We start from the raw sequence: 22,983 nt of genomic DNA, 5'->3' as shown, positions 1-22,983 counted from the left end.
TGATTATTTTCTATTTATTAGTCTTAATTAGTCCATTTCTCTATCAAAACCCATTAAATGTTAATGAGGGGAAGTGTCTTGATTCAGGGACAAATTGTTCTGAATCCCACGCAGTCATCAGACCCGTGGCTTGCCTTTGTCACTCAAATGAGGAATGCAGTGGTCAGCAATATACAGTTTGTGTTTGTGTTGTTTTGTTGCCTTGCCTCTGTTGCGTCATCAGTAATATGGATGCTTTGGGAATAACTGTTTACACGTACCTCTTACAGCTGTTTCTATCTTATGTCTATTACTGGCTGGTCAGTGACTGAGTGGATCATTCACACATTACCACCAGCTCTCAGGTATCGTACTGAACAATGCACAGCGTACAGAAACAGTTAATAAAGCAGAATATGCATAGATCACATATATATGGTAACTAGCATAAGCATGACTACGGAATTACTATACCGGAGCCAGTGGAAAACCATTTGTGACGCTTTTAAAATGTTCACAGCCACTGCTCACAAGTGGTTACACACTGCATACACACCAGCGATATGCTACAGCCTGACACTACACAAACCTATACACAGTTTTAATAAGCCGTAAAAACACGGCTTTGCTTGTCCAAAGCTATCCATCCACCCATTCAGTTGTTTATTTTATTGCTGTGACATGCATCCGAAACTCGTATGAATCGACCGATTCTACATCTGCAGGTGTTGAGTGTGTCCTCTGCTGTAAGGGATATGTGTATCATGTGTGTCGTGATGTGAATCCTGATCCTGTTATGAATTAGTGAATTAAACAAACTTGCTACTACTACTACGGCGTTGGCTTCTCGCGTTTTCAATATGTAAATATTGTAATTGTAAATATTGTTGCTACAACTGGACAAAGATCTCTCCTGCTTCCCAACAGGATAACACTTTGCTTCCAATATAAGGTAACGTGTCAGTCTTAGATTTAAGATATGGACAGAGGAGGGTCCCCCTTCAGCAGATGAGTGACATCCTTCCAGTGTCAAACTCTACACCTACATTATTCAGCACAAACCTCAATAAGCAAATCACATTTTAATAAGGTGGCTTTTAAAAAGCAGAGCACCTGTGTTTTGTGCGGTGATTTGGTCTCTTCGTTCATTGTCTTGCGTTGCTTTGAAAACTTAGCGTATCAAAGTGATGATCTCTTTCACAGTGTATAAAGACTGCTTGTTGCCATTCAACCCAGTGTGACCCACAGTGTTTGTAATTGTGATTAAGCTACTTCAGAGGAGATCCATTTCAATGTTGTGCTTTCAGTATTTTGTCTTCCCTCTGTACATGAAACAGTGTTTGTGACATGAATGGCACTTGAAACCAGACCTGTGATTACCGGAACTGAACTCGTGCTGCAGCAAATGGAATGGAAATGGACATGGAATTAAAGTATTTCCTTTAAGTGATCATTTTGTCATGTATAAGATCATTGCTAATGATGGCATTAGTAATTACACCCACTTGCCCTGTTTCCTGATGATGTTTGTGAATGGGACCGCTTCATGTACTCATCATAATTGCTTCTTTATTTACAGAGGATCTTCACAGCGGGTCTGCCACCCATAGAGGGAAACTATTAAAATTGTTATCATACCACTTATTATCGAGAGCAGAACAGAAATGCCAAATTCTTTTACAAGTCTGACTACCTTCACAGTCGTCTTAAAGGTTTATACTTCTTGGTGTCGAGAATTTTCCTTCATTTTCCCTTTTTTTAATGATCAAAGAACAACATCTGAAAGAGGATTTCAGGTCATGAGAGCTGAAGAAGTCTCAGTCTCATTGCAGAAACCCACCTTAGATTTGCCATCTCTCACATTTTGTTTACATACTGTTTTGCATCCTTTTATTTATTTATTTTTTTTGTTGTTCAGAGAATTTAGATGTAATGTGAGGTTCATTCTTTTGGTGATGAGAAGTTGCATAACTCAAATCAATCTGACTTGACATACCAGGAACCTCTTTTTCACATTTTCCTTTCATTACTTATTGTTCGTGAACGTTGCTCGGTATCTGTCACCTTCTTTTGAGGCTTCATTGACAGCCAGTCATGTTCCTCCTTCATGTCTTTTAACACATGGACACATTAACAAATAAATCTCTCCTCTCACTTTGAGTGCAGATTAATGGGATTTAGCTGTGGTACCCGCCCTTTTGCCACATCAGTAGATCTTAATTCATTTGATTTTTATTAGTCTAATGTCAGAGCATCTGCTGCCTCTAAACTGCATTTTAACTGCAGTAATATACAGTAAGCAACCAACAGAGGGCGCCATGGCATTATTTCAGTAGTATGTCTTATTTTTAATTAAGTATTTAACCTACTTTTTTGCTAATTATATAATGGATTATCACTGCTAGTAGTAGTGCAGAAGGTGGACGGGTGTGACACTCCACTTAAGGCATACTGTTCACCCCATGCAGGTTTAATGTCAATACCGTCAGCTGCAATGGCAGCAGTAATATGACAACAACCTGGCAGGAGGTGGAGGCTTGATGAAGGCTGGGCATCATGAGAGTCATTTCCACTTTATGACCAGCAAACAGCCATTTATTGCCTAAACAGAGATGCTACTTTACTGTCATCAAAACGATTTGTCACGCAGGTTAAAATGGCTGTTCAGTAGCCTAAGGTTCATGGCCTACAGTGGAATCACTTCATAAGGCAATAAGAAATAATGTATGTGGGAATGTTACATGGCAAGACATTTTTTCTTAACCATATTATTATTATTATTATTATTATTATTATTATTATTATTATTATTATTATTAATGCTTTAACATATAAGCATTTATTTTGTAGCTGCCACCATGATAGAGTCAGTTTTAATTGTTTTATGTACTTCTGGGTAGTTTTATCTATAACAATGCATCAGCAATTTTTTAAATGCACTGATCACATGTGGTGCATCTTAATATGAAAAGTAACAACAGCTGTCAAACAAATATAGTCGATTAAAAGAATAAATATTTAGGATAATAATGGTGCACTAAAGTACTTAAGTAAATGTTTTTCTTTTCTTTTCTTTTTTAATTCCTCCTTTATTCTTCTGTAGGACTTCTCCCTGACAGATAATCCACCTTCAGTTTCCAGGAATAAGTGTGTCAAATTCTCATCTCCAGAGGGGAGGACTAACTTGCCTGTTGGCCTTCCTCCCAGCTCCGGGTTGCATCATGCCTGGGAACTTTGCTCCAATGAGGGACTTGCTTTGTGCTTTGTGGAGGGAGAGAGAAGGGTGCAGCGTTACCACCAACAGGACTGGATTTAAAAAAAAAAAAAAAAAAAACCCACAGCAGCGAGCGAGCAAGCAACATCACCTGCGGAGAGAAACGACGCGTCTTTACGCTGGATTTTCCCCTGTGGCTTTAGAAACAGGCGTCCAACACTTTGCTGCGTTTTTACAAGACGCCCGTCTGAGAGCATATCTGAGAACATTTATTGTTGCACAGGGAGAGAGAGGGGCGCCCAAATCTGTCCCTCCTGAGGACGGGACCTTTTGAAGCTCAAAGCAACAACAATGGACTGCGTTTCCACAGGGAGCACGCTGTCGGAGCCGCGCGGCGCACACACATGGGACTGTAGCGTTTCCATCCCGGTCGACATTTATCTGTTTACTTGTTGAACAGTGTTTGCTGTGTCGGGATCTTTAGTCGGAGCCCGTGATGCCTGCGAGGAACAGGTACAACCTGGTGGACGATGTGGCGGACTCGAGGGTGCCGCTGCATAATGAAGAGGCTTATCAGCATGGGATTTATTTCCAAGCCAAGGTGAATTGACAATAGTTTCCCTCCTTATTTTGACACCGTTTAACCACGCAGTCCATTCACAGCTGCATTGCATGTGTTGTTTTGGAGCTGGGTAGCAGGTGCACTGGACCCTTTCTGCTGGGATCCATCAGGAAGTTTGAACGCATGGCAGGGTCCTTAAACAATAACATGTGGTTTGATATTGCATGTGTGTTACAGACCTCTAGTTTATTTGCTGCATATGTAAAGACAACGTTTACGTTTTGTTTACGGCATAATCACTGAAAACTGGTGTAGATTTCCACATTTTTGGTGCTCAGAAGTGAACTGAACTGAGTGCATTTTCAGTTTTTCCTAAGTCACTGAATTATTAACCTCTTAGGGAAGCAGCTAGATAGTGTTCACTCTTTAGTGACCATATTCACAAGCCGCAATTGGTATTTTTATCATCTCATTCTCATTATCTTAACAGGTTTACAAGTTGTCATCACAGTTTTCCAAATCTGAAAGTGACACATTGAAATGTCTTTTTGCACTTTTGCTTGGAGAACTGCTCAAACAACGATTTGATCATCAGAATATTTGCAGATTAATTTTGTGTCACTGATCTAATAGTTTCAGCTCTGATTCACACACATCAGTGTGTAACTTTATCCTGGGCTGTCTGAGCTGATTTCCTCTGCATACACTGCCTATTAATTCATGTTATGAGCTGATAAGGAAACAGAGAGCACAGTGGTGGAAAGGGAGTGTTTCTGGTCCAAAGTTCAATCACAAGACTGCATCTTTTATCTTAGTAGGCCTGCTTATTAAGCAGCATGCTTGAGTCAGTTTTTCTCAGTATTTGTTAATTTCATTGACTTTTGTTATAAATCCATGGCACAAACAGTGTGGATATACAACAAACAGTGTGGATATACAACAAAAAAACACAATACCAAGGAATAGAAGTCCACACACGGCCACTTAAACACACATTCATCCTTCCACATTTAGCCCCATGTGTATAAATAGCAAGTTTCAAATGAATACAGGCCATAAAAAGCTGATTAAAAAAGAATTGCTAGTCTCAAATTCTGTCCTAAATAGTGTCTGTTTCCTATAACATTGTTTATAGAGAGAGTGTCAGTGCATATTGCAGTTTTTGCCTTTTTAAAAGTCTAAAAAAAAGTCTAATAAATGTCCCTAATTGTGCTGCAGCTTCATTCAAGGACTCCTGGTGGTCCCCGGGAGCCACGGTTTATTTAGTGCCACTTTAGTGAATGCAAATGGAGTTGAAGAAGCTGCACACTTAATTGCAGCGATCGGTCACAGTGCTTAGTGAGAGTAGCTGAGCAATTTAAGCAGGAGTGATTGATTTAATTCATGATATTACTGAGTTTGTCATGTGGGATTATGGAAGATTAATCGTGCAAATGTAGAGTGTTGGACAATCAACAGTCTCGTGTTTCTGGCTGTTTACCACAGTACGTGGGGAGCCTTGACGTGCCCAGGCCCAACAGTCGGATGGAGATCGTGGCAGCCATGAGGAGAATCAGGGTAAGATGAAAACATAATGTCAAGTGTGTTTAAATCCAGAAGCACGAACACACACACACACACACACATACTCACACTCATCTTCAGTCCAGTGGTGATTGTGCCATGATGGAAGACAGAAACTATCTTTACAATAACACAGTAATCACACACAATACAAAGAGTGTGCTGCTGTCAGTTGAAATCTGTATTCAGAATGTAGTGACGCATTTACTGGCTGGACAATAGATCACGGCTTCTGACGTGGGAAAGCGATGCAGGACTGAAGTTGTGTAGCAAGAAAAAAAGCAATAAGAGAGAGGTGGATTGTGTTTCTTTCTTTGCTGAATAGTGCACTGCCCTTTCTAAATATGTTTGTGAGAGTTGAGCGGCACAGTGTGTGTGCATGCTATTGTTGCCTTTGATGAAATGCAATCTGTGGCTTATTATTGCTGTGCTCCTTTGACCTGGTAGTTTATTTGGGTTTCACAAATCAACCGTTCTTTGTACTTAAGAGCTTTAGTTTTCTCATTTTCACTTCCTCTTTGTTATTCGTATCATAGTTAAGCTTGGTGTTTTTTCCATAAAGCTACATCAGCACTGTTTCTATGGGGATCATGTAATCATTTTTCCCTCTCATTGTCCCAGCAGACCAGCCTTTTCCTCCAGAGTCGTATCAGGCAGCCGGAGTGGTTCTGTAATCTTAGTGTGACTCACTAGACCAGCTCGGTTTAGACACAACAAGGCTCTTATCCCTGGATGAGTGAATATGCAGAGAAAATGTGTGATTTCATTTTTGGAGGCACTAAAAAGCCATAATGTGCATTTATCCTCTAAAAAATGCATAAGGTTTGTGGCACAACATTCAAATATTTTTTAACCATTTTGGGGAATCCTCCCATGTTTGTTTTCAGGACTCAGGTCTTATTTTGTTTTGGCCTCTGCAGTGTTAAAGAGTGGGTTTGTAGGTGACTGCTGTGTTGCTTTAAGTGTGGCACTGTGTGTGTTTAAAATCAGAGGAACCCCACTGTCAGAAAGAGATATTTTAGGCAAACTAAATCCATCTACAGAAGTAGGTCTACAGAGCAAAGCCAGACTGTGTATGAGTCTGTGTGAATGGGCAGTGTGCAGACAGAGATTCCCAAACTGACAAATCAATAAGGTTGTAAAATAAACATGATCATCAGGGTGATACATTGCAGGCTGAGGCACAGGAGGTATGGGTAGACTGGGAAGATGCTTTTAACTGCTACAAGAAAAATATTATCTTTAAAAAAAAAAAAAAAAAACTAAAAACAACCTACTTGTTTTACCATCAAATCGAGGTCTGTTTACCAGGGTCTATTTATATGATATTCCTACTTAAAAATAGACACAGTTCTTCAGTGGTTATTTATGTCTGAGTAGGAGCTCACATATGGATGCATACATGTAGGGTTTGTGTATCTCTGTAAGTTCCCTTGAGATCCAAAGAAAGCCTTGAATCAATCATGAATGAGTTAGCGTATTGAGGTTGTAACTCTCAGCCCATTGTATAGAATATCTTTGTTTCTGAATGGCTAATGAATGAAGCAGGATGCTGCTTTATTCCCCAGAGACAAATGTAAACGGGGGAGTCTGGCTGATAGGAAACACTGATCTATAAAAAAAAAAAAAGAACAACCTCTGATTTATTAATTTGTCATGTGTGTTTAATGTAATCTCTGCTAACAGGGACTAGAGAGATGTTACTATTGATAGCCTTGGGTTCTTACACTGACCGCTGGATGACTCTGGCTTAGTTTTTAGTACTGTCATGTCATCCAGTATCTAACTTTTCTACAGCAGTGACCACTGTGGGCAGTGTCGTAATCACAAGATAGTGGAAAAAATAAATTTTCCCTTCATTTTCCAAGATTTTCCTTTAAATGACAGCATGACATCCTGTGAGATTTAAATTACTTTATTTCAAAGGAATAGTTAAACATTTTGAGAAATCTTTGCATTTCTGCCAAGGGTTAGATGAGAAGATTGTTACCACTCTTGGGTCTGTTCATTAAATATGAAGCTGTACCCAGGAGATGGCAAGAAGTCAAGAAATCCTGCACATATGAACCATCGTGAAACCACAGCTTCTAGTTTTTACACTAAAATTTGTCTATTAGAGAGCTTTACTGTGTACGGAATGCAAAGCCAATTTTAGAGGTTGCACAACTGCATCAATGGAAAGAGGTGATTAAAAGTAAATTGGCCTGGATCAGTGCAAACTGACACAAAAACGTCTGTGCTTGTTGAACATGTGTCAGCTTGGGTGAAAATTGTGCATGTATCATGGGGCCGTATGGATTTGTTTCGTATTTGCACAGAGACAAGAGGAAGGAGGAGGAAGACTGGTAGCATGAGCATTTTAGAGAGCAGGCACGTGTGTTTGGGATTGGTTGCCAAGTCAAATGTAATTAGCTTTGTGTAGATGAATATTGACTGGCCTTCCTGACATTCCCCTCATCTCTTTTCACAAAAGCAGTGGCCTTGTCTTTAATTTAAAAGCACAACCCTTTGGCCAAGTTGACTGTGCAGAGACTCTGTGGAGCTGAGTGTGATTAAAGAGAGAGAGGAAGGAACTGATGGCAGTGGGAGAAAGACTGCAGTGGGAGGAAGTCCTGGAATCGACAGGGGTTACATGGTGGCTGGCAGAGCCATAGTCGTTTCATCTCCCTCTGTTAATCTCTTTAGTTTCAGTCGATGTGAGAAACCAGGAGCAAACGTGAGAAGAGAAGGGAAGTGAAGAGAGGGAGAGCAGACAACACAGCCTGATCATCTCTGAGCAAACAGTAAATCTGGGTTTAACGGAGCAGAGAAGCTGGGCTGGTTGAGTCAAGTCTTCGGCTGTTTTACAAACACACACACACACACCTGCCATTCCCACAGTGAGAAAGTGAAAAGACACAATTTTGTATCCTGTGGATCTTTTCAGAGTAGTTTTTTGTAAAACCTTCGCTCATTATGGCTGACTGGTCCTACTGTGTTGGTTTATAAGAATTTGTTTCATTCAGTTTGACCAGTGGCATAGAAACCAACCCCAGCAGTGTGCAAGTGCGTTCACACAGACGTTTCTATGTATGAATGTGTGTGTGTGCATGTGTGTGAGCTCCAGTTCTCCATAATAGCGAGACCCCTTGCATTTTAACAGCCTCCTCAATCGATTAACGAGGCTGAATGACAAAGGCTGGTGTTGCTGCATCCACACGGAGAGATTTGGTCTAGTCATCCACAGTTCACTGCCTCAGAAAAGGATGTGTCTCTACACTGGCATTTCCTTGGGAAATGAACAGGCATTATTTACAGGAGGCCACTGTCCCTCTACAAAAGGAAACAAGTTCAAGGCTATTCTCTCCTCCTCACACCTGGTGATGTTTCTGTCATTCCCCTCTGTCTTACTCCCTCATTTCCAACTCCCCTCCCTCCTCTGCTGTTTTCTTTCCATCCCCTCTCTCTCTCCTCCTACCAAAATAGAGTGTCTCGATTTAGCCCATCTCTGGCTATCTACTCAGTGCTGACAGGAATAGATTTTTAGGCTGAGGGCAGGCTATGCTTACTTCCCTTTGAATTTTGATCGGCTCTAATGGGATTTTAAGACTCCCTCACATGTCCATCAGGATGCAGCCTCCTCCCTCAAACTGCCAAGAGTCTTCCTGGAAATTACTCTGCTCACTTCTCTCAGCATTTGTCCCTGTGTCTGTCTGAAGCATCTCGTGAGAAGATCTCTGCCGTGCGAGGGAGAAGTAAACTTTATGTTTTTTGGTTCCCATCATTTCTGTATGGGTCCACTGAGTCTGTTTCAGTCTTTTGAGAGCTCACTGAACTGTCATGACTCAGTCAGGAGCAGATGTTTGGCTGTTAAGAGGGATGTAGTGGGAAAATAGGCACTCTGGACCTGTCAGAGAGTGCAACAGAATTTTTTTACATTACTTTAGTTTTACTTTGTGTGTTTTTGAGTGGCTGCACTTTAGACTGCACTCAAACTGCGGGCAGAAAAATGTTTTAAATTTTGAGAAGCAATGGGAGTTACATAATTGTAAGTAAATACTGGCACACAAATATTGGTATTATGTGTGGGCTCGAGGATTCTGAAAACAAAAACCCATGAGATTATCACAGCTGCCAAATCATCAAGCACAATTAAGGCACCAGTGTTGCATAGCATGTCTGTTTATTATTAACCATCTTGTTTCTCTTCTCCATGCTCATGTGGCCACCTGTCACTCAGTCATATAACAGCAGTGGCAGCAGTCAACTGATTTGGCAGCAGCCAAAATACACAGAGGAACAGAGTAATATCCATATTTCACTTCTCTTCACTTGCAATCTTTTTTCTTTCACTTAATTCTTTACAGTCAGATTTTTGAGCTATGACAAATGCTCACCCATGCCTGATGGCTGTGGAACACACAAAACACACGCAGATTAGTGATATCATCACATAAAATATGCCCTAAAACTAAAGTTAGATTAAACATAAATGATTATTAAATGACACAGCTGTACATAAGTGATCAGGAGTCAGAACCCGACATAAACAATTTCTTAATATTAGTGAATCACATTTTGGCACAACAATCACACACCCTGCATGTCCCAGAAAAGCAGGAGAGAAATGAGAGCAGAGCTTAACTCCAGGGGGGTTACAGATCTATAGCAAAGTGGGGGCGGGTGATCGAGTGTTGTTCTGTGTGCGTTTCACATGTGTGAATGTGGGATATGCTGTATTTAGGGAGGCATGACGCATAATGGGGGGCATTGTTTTCACTTTGTATTCATGCTTGCTTAATGGCAGATGTACAAGGGCATAGTACGTGACCTAAATGTGTACTGGATTAGATGTGATCTCAACATTGAAAGGGTTCAGTTACCCTTTGTTTATCCAGGCCCCGAGAGAACGGGGGTCCCATTTTTCTTGATTAACAGTCAATTCAAAATAAGTCACAGTCCATGATCAGTGTTTAGAAGTATCGTTCTGCAAGATCTGCTCTGTTAAGGCAGAGGCAAACTGGAAAATGGCACAGCAGAATACTTTGGAATCCTTTTGCAAAATATGCGGTTCTAGGAACTTGGTGACAAGAATGTACTAGCGCTAGTGATTCAGAATAGCTCCATGAGCTTCCTTCTATTTTATTAGGTTTACTCATTTTGTTTGCAGGATTTTTAATGGGCTTGCTAGCACTTTACTAACTTTTTTTTTTTTTTTGCCCTACTGTGCACTTGAGTTAATGTTTGATTGTATCTTTATTTATTGTAAATTTTATTTTGCTGTATTTTCTGCTTTGCTCCTGCCTTTTTTCCTACACTGGTGTGTCGGTAGATAAAATACTAAAGAAACAGCAGGTCTTTGCTCACATGGATGGACAGACAGGTGGTGAGTGGTCCCTGCTTCCAGTACCAGCATCATGTTGCACGCATACACAGTCACACAGGCTTCTGCTTTCATCATCTGCCCTGAGGCTATGTCAGGTCTTTCAGCACCACAATTAGTCAAGTCTTATATACTCTGATCTCCCCGCCCTCACCCAAAACAAGCCCCATCCAAAGAAAAAGACATTTTCTAAAGCCATGAACTCGATCCTGCTGCAGAGCCTGAGGGCACATTTTCTTCACACACATTCCCTGACCATTGCTCTGTGCAGCCTCGGCACACAAAGTTGGGGTAGTTGTGGCTTTTTGGATTTCTGCATCCACTGGATAAATGAAAATAGAGTGTGTGTGGTTTGTGGTATTTCCAGACTCAAAAATGGCTATTTTCTCAAAATAGCACAGATGTTAGTAGACTTATATGACTCAGACAGGGTTTACATTTTCAACCAGGTCAGCTATACATAGGCTGTGTTATTATTACTCCATTTGGGGGCATTGCAATATGTCAGCTGGTCCAAACTTATAGTTCCATTACAGTACAAACATCCCTGTGGAGCTCATAGCTAGAAACTCATCTGAACAGTCCTAACAGTCTGCCTGCTGCAAAGCCTTCTGTAGCTAATCTCAAGTACAAACAAAACTAAAGTCAACAGACCAGGAACTGGACATGTGTGTGTGGGGGTATATTGGGTGGGTATTGTGCATACCTGCACCTGAAAATGTGCAGTCATGTGAGCTCATTTGCATCAGGTTGCTCTTATGTCCTTGTGTCTGCACAGACTTAATGTGTGGGTCTGTACAAGAGTCCAAGAAACACTCGATACAACTCACATAAATGAAACAAAATTGTTATGAAGTTAACCCTACTCCTGATACGGATGTAAGACAGGGAACTTCAGCTTCTCCAAATCAGCTTCAGAATTGGTAAACATTACCTGCTAAACTTCATCATGTTAGCACATGAGCTAACATCTTAAAGCATTGCTGTGCCATAGTACATCCTCACAGTGCTGCTACAATGGCTGTAGACTCTTAGACTCATTATAGAGTATTTTTACTTTCAAGGATCTTAAAAGGAACTAAAACTCTTTATCATCATCTGCATCTGCTCCTCGGTGCATCATGTCAGTGTCAGTGGTCAGCCACAGTAGGAACCATTACTATTTGTGTCTTCTTTCCTCTTTTTCTGTCCCCTCTGCTGGTCACTACCTCTGTGTCTGGTCAAAGTAATTCTCTGGTCTGCAAATTTACAAATTTGATTCGGTCATTCTGGTTGTCCCAACAGAACGATTAGATTTGTTCAATTGCATGCTTTGCCTCGGTTCGTCTTTTGATGAATGGTGCTGCTGTGTTCTCACTCCCTCTTGCTATTATTCTGCAGATCTGAATTAACCACAAATGTCATGCCGCTCCTCAGGTCTCCCCGGTAACCAGTTCTGCTGCTGAAACATGTCTTTCTCAACTCATCTTCATGTTTGTGATGAGCGCGAAGTTTGGTACGGATGTAGAAACCAACGCTGTTCAGCTTCTCATGAACATAAGCACATATATACTGTAAAGACAATTATCTATATTTACATTAACAACATACAGAGTTTACCTAAACTGCCAAGCTGCACATTTTGTTGTTATTCATATTCACACAAATTAAATTCTTAGTTTTTACCAGAAACTCATTCTCCATATTACTTAAAATAAACATGTGTCAGGTTTGTAAGTTGTGCAGCTCTGCCTGGGAGCATTCTTTCTTAACATGAGTAGGCAGATAAACCTGGCCTATTGTATTACGGTATCGTTTGTTGGATAATGATTGAGGAAAGTGCTGCAGGCTTTTGAGCTGGCAGATAGGCTGCCCTACTTCTAAATGTGATTTGGAGTCGTGTGTGTGTGTGTGTGTGTGTGTGTGTGTGTGTGTGTATGTATGTCTGTGCGTGCACATTCATCTCACTTCTCTCATCTTGTTCCAGGGTGCTACATAAAAAGCTTCAAGGTCTCATTCTCCCGCTCCTATCGTTCAACCTCCCCACACTCTGATTCTGTTTTTGTTTCACTACCTTGATCTCACTTTCATTGTAGCTACATTTACTCTGCGTTCTTTCTCTCTTGTCTCAGGTCCGTGTTGGTTTAAACATGCAGGAAGCTGTTGGGGTTTAAAAGCTTAAAAAAAAAAAAAAAAAAGCTCAAGTTGATGTTAAATTTCTACTGACGTCCTGGTGTCAACACACCCGTTACTTGCGGTATACTTTTGTAGCTGTAAAATCTTAATACCGTTCATGTTTTCCAAAAATGGAGACAGCAAAAGAATGGCACATGAACACTTATTGCATCTTCAGACCCAATCAATGACATATACTGGCAGCAGTCTATCTGAATTAGTCAACATTGGTCAGCCGACCCTCCTCCTGAACTGGGCTGGACTTATGTTGGCTTTAGCAGGAATTACATACTGTAATTACAACTGTCAAAACCTCACAAACGGCAAAGTCCATTCTCTTCAAGACAACTGCTAACAAACCTTTCTGTCCTTAACATTCACCAACAAGTTTGTTTCTCTTGTCCAACCCCCCCAACGACAACTCAGTAGCCAGCAGCCTATTGGTTATCCAATTTCAACATAGAAACCAAATCAAATTCAGTAATCAACTTCACATCTTTTATTTTACACCTCCAAGTTTATAAAAAACACAAAACACAACCGAAACCCATTTTCACAATCTGGGACCTTTAAGAAATCCAAAACTTGTCAGTGGGATTGCGTTTTGTGTCTTAGTCTGTCGGGGCACAATGGTTGCTCCTTGTTATACTCTAATGGGATAAATGATGTGAGCAAACTGTGGCTGCTCATCCTGAGGACTCTAAACTGCTTCAACACTGTCATCCACGCAGCCACTAACAAGATAACATATTCTCTGCTGCCCAGCTGACAGGGCTAATGTGACTGTCACTCAGATTAACAACATCTCCGTCTCACAGAGGACCATGTCGCTGCCTGTCAACCTCTGTCCATTCATTAATGCCTATCACTTAGACAGCATCGTTTTTTTAATAGATAGAATAAAATCAGTCATATTTTCAGTCATTGATCAAACAGAAAAAGAACAGGGTTCCTATGCTGTGTGATTGAGTTTAGTACTGTTTACATAAAATGCTGCTCTGCAGTGGAAGTTTGAGAAACTGTTTTGCTGCAATCATTGTTATCTTCACTTGCATCAACTCATCAGGGCAGAAAAACTGAATGGATAATGAGGGAGGAGACAGCCCATAAGCCGTCTAATCATATGCACTGGAGGCATTAGCATATTTTTAGAATCTCAGTTTCCCAAACTTTGTACTTTTTTCTTGTTTTCTTGAGCTTCCTTTGAATAATTTGATCCCAGTTGGATTTCAGTGTACTCTCTGCCTTTGACTGGTCTGATTTCTCACTTTATGTCAGTCTGAGCGCCTCAGATCTCTTTCTTATCTTTCTCTGTCATTATCTCTGTTTCCCGTTTGCCTCACCTTTAGCTACATCAAACAAGTACAGGAGTGTGTCGTGACTTCCCAACATTATCCTTGCTCCATATCCCAGCTAAAAGTATTACTGAACTGACCTTCCTTCACAGCCTTTGGTCACACAACAGTGGAAATGAGACAAATAGATCTTTGTCACCAAGCTCCTGCCACTTTTTGGATGGTATTACATCTGCCAAACATCTCTGAGCACTAACTGTTAAACATTTGGCTACTCTTTTCCAAATACAGAATGAATTTGATTTCAGCAGAAGAAACTGATGAGGGCTATAGCCTACATTTTTTTAGTCATACTAGTGGTATGGTTGGTAGTGTTGTGCAGTCAGTCAACAGCTTTGATTGACAGAGGATGAATACTACTGATTTTAGTGATCTCATTTTCATCTAATGCAACCATGAGGTTTCTGTTTGGGCTTTTGGGTAAAAAGTCTTAAAATGTTGTCCATATTCCCCACAGAATAAATTGTAGTAACTTAGGTGATCCCACAGCCAGTTCGCCTTACAGAGCTGTTAGCATGCATTTAGACTCTGTCTTGTTTCTGGAAAATATCACAAAAGTCGTACATCTTGGTTATCATACTAAATATTGAACACTGCTTATCTCCAGAACATCCTTTGATTCTGCACAAAAGGCATTCAGTGTTTTTGAGTTGTGTGATTGCATCTAATTGGCTGTGCTGTACTCACAGAGACTCAGCGAGGACTACAAATGAAAACACTCAATAAGCTGGTTGATTAATTTAATTAAATGAAAGCAGGCCAGATCCAAGCCACTGCTTGATACACTGCAGATGCAGATATTTTTTGTGAATTGTGCCACGATTGGAGTGCTTCTTTTTGGTGTGAAATCGTATTTACCTCGACAAGCAGAAGGAAGCAGTCAGGGAGGAGAAAAACGTGCAGACAGCAGTAAGCAGAGTGGAGCCGACTGTCATCAATCAGTGCCATGTGGTGGCACACTTTGGCCAACCTTCTGTTGTCGGACAAGTTGGTGCTGCTGTAATGGGCTGCACGAAGACCTGTCTCAGTCCCCTCAGACATGGATTTAAGCTACTCATGACTGAGCTTTATGAAAGCTCTCACACACTCTTAAAGCCTCTTCCAAGGGGCTTTTTGGGACATGTTTGCATGTAAGGCACAGATGGCGCTCCGATTCACTCCCCATGTTTACCCCCCTTAAAACAGGGTTAACGTGGTTAAACATTTGGCCTCAAACCTGACATTGTTTTATTAAATGGTTCGTCATTTACTTAATTATTATTGCCTTTGAGTTTTCTGGTCCTCCCTGGTTTCCTTTCATCATGTACCTCCCTCACACTAGCTGTAGGCTCCCCAGTGTCCTGTCCATTCACATTTGTGTTTTCTGTCTGGCTGATGGCAGACATGTAGAGCTACAGTTTGGCAACAGAAATATGTGCCAGTATCTCCAGCTTAATTATACGCAAGCCCCCACAAGCCAGTTCTAACAGATTCTTGGTTATCATCAATCCCTTTTTTTGCACTGGAAGAATTCGATGATTAATCACCTGTTTGTAGTTTATCTCTTTTTCTAATAAACATGCCTGTAAACTCTTCTCTCATCAAAACCCTTGGAGTGCAGAATTTGCTGCCCTAACTAAAGGTCATCATGTTGACTATATTCAGTAGTCGAATAAGCTTACAGTATATGGATGTAGATCAGTGATGGTTGCCCCCCTGCACTAGGTGCTAAGGGGATTTTAGGGCCTATGAACTCACATCGTCCCAGTAATCCTATTACTCTGACTGCTGCTTTGCCAGACTGCTGCACTGTACAGAACCACAATCAGCATCTCCATGTCACTGTGGTTGGTTAACCTCTTGCTGAAGGATGCTCTGTTGCCCCCCTGCCTAGCCTTATCCCTCAGCCTACGAGATTGTCTACATTTAGACACACAGTTTGCTTTGTTTTGACTGACCTGTGAAAAATATGTGCCAGTCTAGACACACTCACAGAGGCTGAAAAAAGCCAGTGAAGCACTGTATAAATAACATGCAACTATTCACAAGCTGTAGAATCAGTAGCATGTGTCACTGTCGCAGACTGCAGCTGGAAAGTAAGATTAACCATCACTAGCCTGGTGTTACAGTGGAAGTTGGTCATGTTGAGTTGACCGAAATAATTGTTTTCATTTGTAGGGCTGCAAGTAATGATTATTTTCATTGTCAAAAAATGGCAACGACGATTGCTTGATTATCAAAACAGTAGTTGAATCAGTTTATGTCTGTCTATTAATTGACTAATTGTTGCAGCTCTAATCGTTCATGTAAACAGACAAACACTGTCACTGAATGTAGTCACTCTTATTTATTTTTTTTTTTTTTTTACACATGCACTTGTTAAAAAAATGCATATAATCAGACTCACCTATTTGCATAATCACTCCACTTTCCATTAGCCTCGTCTACAAGACAAAAACAGAGGTTATAGACTAAAATACTCAGCTTTAAATAATAATTTGGGCCTGATTAGGATTTTTTGACAAAAAACATTCAACAAACAAAATTACATCTATGCTTTCTCCCATACTGATTTTTTTTTTCATTTCAGAAGTTTAGGTACTGGACACAAGATGCCTGCAGATTCATTGTAAAGTCCATTCCATCCATATAGTCCATTGTAAAATCATCTCTTGCATGTCTTAAACTCAAATTCAAGGTCAGCATAGGATGTGAAAACAGCCTTCGAGTGTCAAACTCTATTCATAAGTTATTCTGCACAGTGAAGCTAGAACATCCAGTGAAGTAACAATAAGCAAAACATGTTTTTGAGTGTTATGGGGGCATCCAAACTACTGTCGGATTCTTGCATGTCAGTAGCTACGTAATCCAACATTATCAAATCTAAATAGTCCTGAAACCAGTCGTCCTAAACAGGACATTTTGACACCAATCCAACAATAATGTGATATATTGTGGCTTATTTGCTTTAATTTCCGTGGGGTTAGTTGTGACTCAGATTTGCATTTAAAGGAGACACACCTTAACGCAATAACTTGGAGGAGGAGGATTAAGCTGATGATTTCTTTTTCAGACTGTGTGAAGACTGCAGGTGTGTGTGTTGCTTTGCTTTTTCCCGTCTCTCCAGAAGTTATGACATGCCTGATTGATTCCTCTTAAGTAAAGCATGTTGAAACCCATCTGAGTTCTTTTGTCTGAAACGCAGATGAGATTGTAACTCATTGCATCACTTTGGATTTGGGCTTTTGTAAGTTATGAAATAATGTACATAATAACCTCAATTCCTACAGCTCCTTCCGCCACTGTCACTGAAAGTGAGTGTTGGCATGCTCAGGTTGTTCCTTTGTATTTCCTCCCTGTCCCATGTGACTAACCCTGAGTAGCCGCCGTCAGCGCTCTAGGACTGGCTGTCCTTTCACTGCGCCTGTCAGCGAGTCACTCAGGCGTGGGTCCATTCTCACTGCAAAGACGTAGACACTTGAGGAGTGCCTGCCTGGGCTCACACCGCGGCTTAGCTGCTTCCCCTGACAAGCCTGCTTCAAGTGTAGTTGATTCCTCTCCAGAGGTACGGGTTGACTCATCCTGCATCGTGTTCACAGTTTTCATCCATGGCAGGTTTTCTTCCTGACCTTGCTGCTTTAATTTGAGATGCAAGGACATTATGATGATCAATCAAGTGCATCACATGGTTTGTTGTAACACATGCCCAGAGTTTGGGAGCTTTGATTCTTTCCCTGCTTGAGTGCAGACGTACTGTATTAACGCATGCCACGACTGATCGATTCTGTCTGTCAGCCACTATACACACGCTTGCAGTGTAAGTAATGAAAGTCATTTATCTAGTAAAGTCACAGATGTAGCTTCCAGATGGAGCTGGTGCAGTGTCAGTGCCAGCTGTGGTTGTTTTCTCTGTATACAAGAATTTTATCACTAAAATCAAACTGGAAAAAAAAGACTAAGAAATTACTATGAAAGCACAACAGAGCCAAAGCCTTTCAATTGAAACTCCTCCAAAAAAATGTTTATTTCATAATAAAAGCCCCAGCAATTAAATTCCTTTGAAGTAAATTCCAGTCTTGTGTGTAACTCTGCTGTCATTGAGAAGCCCCCCCTTAAGCAGCCTTTTTAGCAGACTGTTAGCGCTCCCTCTCCCACAGGACTGGACTGCTGCTGCTCACTGGAGGCTGCCAAAAGACTGGAGCCCAGGAGTCCAATCCATATCTGCACTCAGGCGGAAGCTGCTCACGTAGGCACTGACAGGCACCAGCAAGCATCTGAATACACGCACACACATACACTTCCTTTTTATTTGATTTGCCTATCCAGCTGCCGTATGTTATTCTTTCTCTATTTTCACTCACACAGTAACACACTCAGCTGCACAAACACAAACAAACGTCCATTTCTGATCTAGGCCAAGGTCGTTGTGCGTGGTGACCGTTGAGGTAATTGCTTCCTCATACACACTCCTGCTGACTAATGATGAGCCGTGCCAGTTCACTCTGGAGGTTTGGGCCTCTCCACTGTCATGGGAGTCACCCCGTCCTCCTGGTTTGGCCGCAAGGCTGAGAGGCCTGTCTGAAAATACCACTCACAGGGACAGAGACTAGTCGAGCAGCAGTGATTAAAGTGCCACGTCTTTCTTAAACTAATGGGATATTGCAAGATGCAGCTGCATTATTGCCAAAACATGATTTCCATCTCAAAAAAAATCAGTGCAGGCAGTTGGAGTTTAACAAAAAATATATTTACTAATTTAATTTCAGATTGTTTTTCGCTTTCTTTGATTTCCAAGAAGTCTTTTTGTCACGTTAAATGCCAGGCTGTTTGGCAGCTGTTTTGTTTCTCAGCTCAGTTCTGCTCCCAACACTCATCTCTTTGTATCCTGAATTGAGGGAAAAAGCAGCGAGATTCCATGGAACTCCCCAAATCCTGGGAATTGTAATGAAGGGGTTGCTAGGTTGCGATCTATAGGGCCTATTGTGGACTCCTGTATGGATTCAATGGTACTACAGAGAGCATCAATGGCCCACAAAGCACCCCACATTCCACTGCTTTTCAGGATTGTTGAAGTGGAGTGGGGGTTACCCATAATTCCTTATTCCATGATTTGGGTTTCAAAACCTAAATTTATTCACTCCAAAAATATCCACTAACAGCAGGGGAAAAACAAATTTGCCCTTTTCCAACTTTTTCCATTGAAGTCTCTCTGAAGCCAGACTTTCAAGCTCGAAACAAATAACATTAACTGTAGGACTCAGTGTCCTTTCATTAAAAGGTTGTTGACAGGAACCTGGAGATTTATTTACAGTATCTGCAGTACTGTTACTTCCACGTAATGACTGGTGAGCATTGCTCTTTGAACTGCAATGCCTGAAAGAGGACGTCAACATCATAACACTGGAGTTTTCTGGAGTCGCTCACGTCCCCAGGGACGTCCTCCACAGTGTCCGCTGAGACTCCTTATTCCTCGCAGTCTGTGGACTTGGATTAGACAAAAAAGATTTTTTTGCTTCATGTGTGAGCGGGGTGGGATTAGTTGTTCAGGCCCCAGCAGAGAGATTACCAATCATACTGATAATCATACCTGTTGAATACACTGGAAGTGGAAAGCCTTTAAAGATAGGTTTCCTTGATACTGCATGAAGCTTTACTCCAAGACTGTGGTAATGAATTCAGTTTAAATTGCTCATCCAGTGAGGGTCTAAAAACAGCACAAAATTAAACCATTTTCAGTGTAATAGTTTCATTTTAAACCATTTTCAGCATAATAGTTTCATTTTTGCGCAAATCATCTAATAATTTTAGTATTTAGTAATTACACAAAGGAGCTTAAAGCAGCTGCACTTGATGACTTTCAGTTATTAAACAGTGATTGTAGTTGGCTTTGCTCATAGCTGATTATTCATGCCACAAAAAGAAACTGCTTTGAAACTGTCACACCAAATTCTATTGTCTTTGCTTGCTCAGATATTACTAATAAAAAGTGAATGACCTCTTGTCTCCTCCAGTTTGATCCTGTAATATGTTTGTTGCCGTTTTGAATTTATAACACTGGGATCAAGTATTCTGCTGAGAGCCAGCTCTCCCGTCCTCATTTTATGCACATAGCAACAGCCATCAAATTCTGTCTGACACTTTCATAATAGATTGCAGAGAGGAACGCGGGCTGAAATTTGTCGCGTTGTCTAGTAAGACTGATGAGCCTGACGTGTGAAGTGCACAAATCCAGACTGAGAAAGATTTGAAATAAATGCTCTCAATCTGTTCACTTGAACATTGCTGTAGCACTGCAACACTCACAGTCAGCATTAGAGGCATAGTGTTAAGGTTTTAAGACAAATCTCTGAAGAGAGCATCTTAGAACGTACAGCCTATGCCCTGTTCAATCCACATATTAGTCATACACTTTTCATTACAGCTCATGTATTATTCCTAAAGTCTGTCTTCCTAAATTTCTCAAACATAAACTAAGCTCTTTTCTGGAATATTTTATGCCTTGCTGAAAGTTTTCTATCCTGACATTCTGAGACTTAGGGGAACTTGTATCATGAGCTTTTAATTGTTTGTTCTGCGGTCGATACCAGAAAACCCATAGCAATGCAAGTGCATTAAAAACCTGAATATTTCAAAACACTTTGCACTTAAGCAGAGAAAATATAAAAATTTCATACTTTGGATGAAGTTGCAAAATCCCAGTTTGCCTCACCAGAATGCTGGCATAAACCGTGACTCATAAAAGAGCTGTGTGTGAGTGTTTTGACATTGATGTGTTAGTAAAGGTGGTTTCCTGTCCATGCAGGTGTGCCAGACTGTGGTTTGTAGGTCATCTATGTATGGAAAATGTTTATTTCTTTTCACCCACTCTCACAGTAGATTGGTGTTGCTTAAGAGTTTTTGTCTCCAGATGTCCTTCTGGCTGTGTTTTAGGGCTGCAAAGGGAACTAACTTTGTTAGTGTTAGCCAGCTAAAATACTGTAGCTGTTTTTGCAATATGAGTACTGTTACATACACTTTAATATACCACATGCTGTTGGTCACAGTCACACACTATACTGATGTCGTTCCCATCTCTAATTTTCTATCTTGAGTCTTTTGTTTAAGTATTGAATAAAAGGCTGCCAAATATGATTCTGTTTGGGAGCCTGGCCTTTCCCTGCTAAATGTAATTCATTAAACCAGTTTGGTATTGATCATGTTGGGGGCTGCATCTTAGCAGGTGGAGCCTTTTCACTTTGCCACATTGGTAACGGATATTTAACGGATATACTTAGCAAATGAATCATGACACACATAAAGCATATGACTTAAATGTCCACTGAAGCGTCTGCTCTACTGAAGAGGCTGAAAATAGCAGCAAACAAAACATCTGATCAACTTCCTTTTGTCCGTTTCGGGGCTCCATGTCTGGCAGGTTGATGGCCAGAAATCATTATTCTGCTCAGTCGCCTTTCTTTGAATTGCCTCATCTCATTATTTGCGCCAGAGCAAATACTGTACTCTCAATAGCAGCGGACTTGGCACAGAGTTTATAACATACTGCGTTAGAAATAAATCAAGCACAGCACCTGGTTTTTGGTCTCAAACTTAGACACTTCCCTTTCATCTCAACTCTGTACTACTTCACTTTGCAGCATTTCTCCAATCCTCCTCTTAAAACCCTGGCTAGCGTTTCTCCCTGTCTCTGTGGTGTGTTTCCTCCTCTCCCTGTCTAAACCTATTCTCTTTTTAATCAGCTCTCTCGGGATTCAGTTCTGTATAATTAGAGACCGAAACTTTAATCACCATGGATCTAGGGCAGGGGGAGCAGGGCATTTCAAATAGACTCAAGCAGAAAATTAGCATGAAGGAAAGTATGGAAACATAGAAATGCATGTGACAAAAAGTGCCTCTTTTAAGTCATGACGTATTTACTGTCAGTCTGTGCACACATTCGCAGACAGTGGGGATTTATTCTAGGTGCACACAAGACAAACAAAAGCCAAACTATCTCGTAATCATGTCTGGTAGGTCTTGACTCATTCATAATTCTCAGCTAATTGTTCCATGGCAGCATTGTGTAGCTGGATTAAAAGGTCACAGTTTGCAGGAGGTCCTTACATAACAGCAGCTGTCTCCTCACCTCCTCTCCTTCTGTCTCCTCTTATCTGCTCACCTCTCATCCCACCTTCTCTCCTCTGCTTTTCAGTCCTCTTACCCTTTGCCACGTCTCCATACTGGCATTCAGTTTGTCCTTTAACATATCATTCTCTCCTCTCCTCCCTTTCTCTTTTGCTGTATATTAACATTTTTGGCAGAACTTGGTAAACAGCAGACTGGACATTTGTTATTTTCTTGGAAACTCTGCCAGCTCCAGTGGGAAGTGCTGCCTACTTTCTCTGCAGGAGATTTGGAAAAAAAAGCAAAAAAGTGAAATTGTCCAGACTTTGGCTATGTTTGGAGCTGCCAACTAAGGTACTGCTTACTACATACTCAAAGTATGTACTGCATACTGCCTTTTAAATAAACCATAAAGCATGCCATTACCAAGCTGAGTGTTCACACTGAAGTATCACAGAATGCATTTCACACCAACCGGCAGCGACAGTGACGACAAACACTTCGTTAGTTTTCGGTCACTGAACTGTTAATATGTCACTTTATTAAGTTTAAATATTTTTTCAGGTGAAAATGTAACCATGCAGATTTCCAGTGTGTGTAATTAATGCCTGTTTGTAAATCTGCTGCTACATTTTTGGAGATTAAGGGAGAGCAATGCATTATGGGGCAGCTGAATATGTCCTTTAAGCTCATGGTGCATACATAAATTCTTACT

The 22,983-nt window shown here is 40.9% G+C and overlaps 1 protein-coding gene across 1 annotated transcript in view; it reads left to right on the top strand.

The window, feature by feature from the left end:
- Positions 1-3,326: 3,326 nt before the first annotated feature.
- The window catches only part of si:dkey-34e4.1 (carboxyl-terminal PDZ ligand of neuronal nitric oxide synthase protein), a 42,783-nt gene continuing 23,126 nt past the window's right edge, over positions 3,327-22,983 (top strand). The window contains exons 1-2 of the mRNA XM_041058153.1: positions 3,327-3,794; positions 5,241-5,312. Coding sequence (XP_040914087.1) covers positions 3,690-3,794; positions 5,241-5,312 — 177 coding nt within the window. The 5' untranslated portion in view covers positions 3,327-3,689. The remainder of the gene's footprint in view (positions 3,795-5,240; positions 5,313-22,983) is intronic.

The sequence above is a fragment of the Toxotes jaculatrix genome, chromosome 16, assembly GCF_017976425.1.
Source record: "Toxotes jaculatrix isolate fToxJac2 chromosome 16, fToxJac2.pri, whole genome shotgun sequence".
NCBI lineage: Eukaryota > Metazoa > Chordata > Actinopteri > Toxotidae > Toxotes > Toxotes jaculatrix.
The sequence above is the reverse complement of the archived record's forward strand: the minus strand, read 5'-3'. Positions and strand labels throughout refer to the sequence as shown.